Source organism: Chrysochloris asiatica, unplaced genomic scaffold (genome assembly GCF_000296735.1).
Source record: "Chrysochloris asiatica unplaced genomic scaffold, ChrAsi1.0 scaffold00423, whole genome shotgun sequence".
NCBI classification, from domain to species: Eukaryota; Metazoa; Chordata; class Mammalia; order Afrosoricida; family Chrysochloridae; genus Chrysochloris; species Chrysochloris asiatica.
Genome location: NW_006408941.1, coordinates 814503 through 816910, shown reverse-complemented (window position 1 = coordinate 816910; position 2408 = coordinate 814503). Strand labels below are relative to the sequence as shown.

The window sequence follows — 2408 nt, the reverse complement described above, 5'->3', positions numbered from 1 at the left end:
CTGTTAACCACAAGGTCGGAAGTTCAAACCCACCAGTAACTCCTCAGAAACTTTATACAGAATTGCTATAATCAGATGGCAGTTAACAACATGCTGGATGGAGATTTGTGGGACGTGAAGGTGTGTCTCTAGGGTTAGGAGAAAATTTGAGCTGGCCCCAGAATCAGCAAGCGGTTCTGTTCCCTTCCCTTCTCTGTCAGCAGAGGACTGTGCCCTCAAGGTGCACTGTAAGGCGTTCTCCTGAGGACAGTGCGGTGTGTGTGTGTGTGGGCGGCTGGTGGTGAAAGAGGGTTATGCTGTCAGTCGGGGAATAGTACCCACTGGGCAGAGTATAGCGGGAATAGACCCTCCTCCACTTGGCTTTCCAACTCTGTGAGGTGACTGACTTGTGTAATTAGAGCATAGGTCTGTGAGCATGCCTAGCAGAACTCGGATTAGCCCAGCCATTTCCCGCAGGAGCCCCACCCTTCCCTAGCCCAACCCCTCATCTGTCACTCCAAGACCCCACCTCATTCTGTTCAGTCCATGGGCCCGCCTCCTCCCCTGTGAAGCCTAGTTCCAACCCTCCTCTTTCAATAATTGCTTCACTCATACCCGGCCCCGCCTCTTCCGGCAAGTAAACACATTTCTTAGCTTTTTTCTCTCTTTGCAGAGAATGGGCCCGCCTTGACCAGGCAGTCTCCGCCCCTCCTAGCCGCGCTTGCTGGTCCTTTTATGTAGAAGCCCCGCCTTCATCCACCAGGTCCTGCCCCTTCTTTTAAAAGCCCCGCCTCTAGGCAGGCCTGTTTTCCCTGCCCGGGCGCTGGCGGCGACCGCAAAGGCGGCCAAGGTGCTCTGAACTTGACGCGATGGGGCTTCCTGAGGAGCGGGGCCGGAATGGCAGCGAGAGCCACGTCCGGGAGGAGGCTGGAGCGGGGAGCCGGACACAGAGTTTGTCTCCACCGCCGGAGATCAGACGTTCGGCTCACGTTTCCTCGATACAGCGCTATCGCGAGTTGCACCGGCGATCTGTGGAGGAGCCACGGGGTGAGGCCGGGTTTGGAAGGGCCTGGGCGACGTGGGTGAGGAAAAGAATGACAGTTCCCTGAGGAGTACGGAATTGAGGCGTTCCCTGGGAAATTGAGGTTCTGTGAGGAAATGGGGGTTCCATGAGGAGATGGGGGCTCTCTGGGTAGGGTTCTTGGGAAAAGTTGCGAGGTTTGTGAGAAGGGGGGCTCTTCAAGGATATGAGGGTTCGCTGAAAGTTGGAGAGTTTCTTGGTGACTTGGGTGGGGAATTCATGATGGTTTCCGTGAGGAAGTGGGGGCTCTGTGAAGGGGTGTGGGGCTCCTTGAGATGGGAAAGTGGTTTCAGTGAAGACGGTGAAAGTTTCATGAGAAGAGAAGGAGGTTCTGAGGTGAGACGAGGGGTCCTAAGGAGTGAGGAAGTACGTTTTGAGGCTGGAAGGTCAGGAGAAGAACTTTCTTTGCCTTCATTTCACACCCACTCAACCAGTGTCCCCTGAGGCCTTTAACCTGTGAACTAGTCTCCACTGTTGAGGAGCAGGAGCCCAATCTGGTTCTCATCCTGTGCTCCCCCAAGTTAATAATGCGATTCACTCAAGGGCACTTAACAACAAGAGCTAATGTTAAGATTTCAGAAGGCCCACTGGACATTACCCAATGAAACACTGAACAAGTCTCTAAGATCTTAAGTTTTTTGTTTTAGATTTGCACTGAGATGATAGTAACTCACAAAATCTGATAGATGGATCCATGTCTTTAATAAAAATTCCCTACCCTTGCCCTCAGGGTAAATTACTTTCACTTTGTATCAGGGGTTAAAATTGCACCCCAGTTGGGAGGCAGCATGTGTTTGGTAGTGGGACAATCATTGGCTAGGAATCAAACTCAGAAAAATCTAAAATGCCACTCATTTGCTTAAAACCCAAACAACAAGAAAAACCCATTGCTGTCCAGTTGATTCCAATTCCATGTGTAACAGAGTAGTACTGTTTCATAGAATTTTCCTGGCTGTAATCTTTATGAAAAGTAGATTGCCAAGTCTTTCTTTTATGGTGTTGCCGGATTGGGTTGTTGTTGAGTCTCTGGATAGCAAATCATTTGGGCCACACAGAGAATTAAAAAAACAAAACAAAAAACCAACCAGACTTGTTGCCATGGGTTGATTCTGATTTATTGCAACACCATAGATTAGAGTATGCCTGAGCTTCATAGGGTTTTCTTGGCTATAATCTGTACAAAAGCAGATCTTTCTTTCACGGTACCACTGGGAGGGTTTCAATCACCAACCTTTTGGTTCGTAGATGAATACTCCACCCAGGGACCTTGCTGCTACTGTTACATGCTTTTGAGTCAGTTCCAACGCATAACCCTGCTGTGGCACTGTAGAATAAACACTTGACCACA

General features: G+C 49.8%; 1 protein-coding gene across 1 annotated transcript in view; it reads left to right on the top strand.

The window, feature by feature from the left end:
* The first annotated feature begins 736 nt into the window (after positions 1–736).
* The window catches only part of ACSS2 (acyl-CoA synthetase short-chain family member 2), an 85610-nt gene continuing 83938 nt past the window's right edge, over positions 737–2408 (top strand). The window contains exon 1 of the mRNA XM_006876872.1: positions 737–1026. Coding sequence (XP_006876934.1) covers positions 849–1026 — 178 coding nt within the window. The 5' untranslated portion in view covers positions 737–848. The remainder of the gene's footprint in view (positions 1027–2408) is intronic.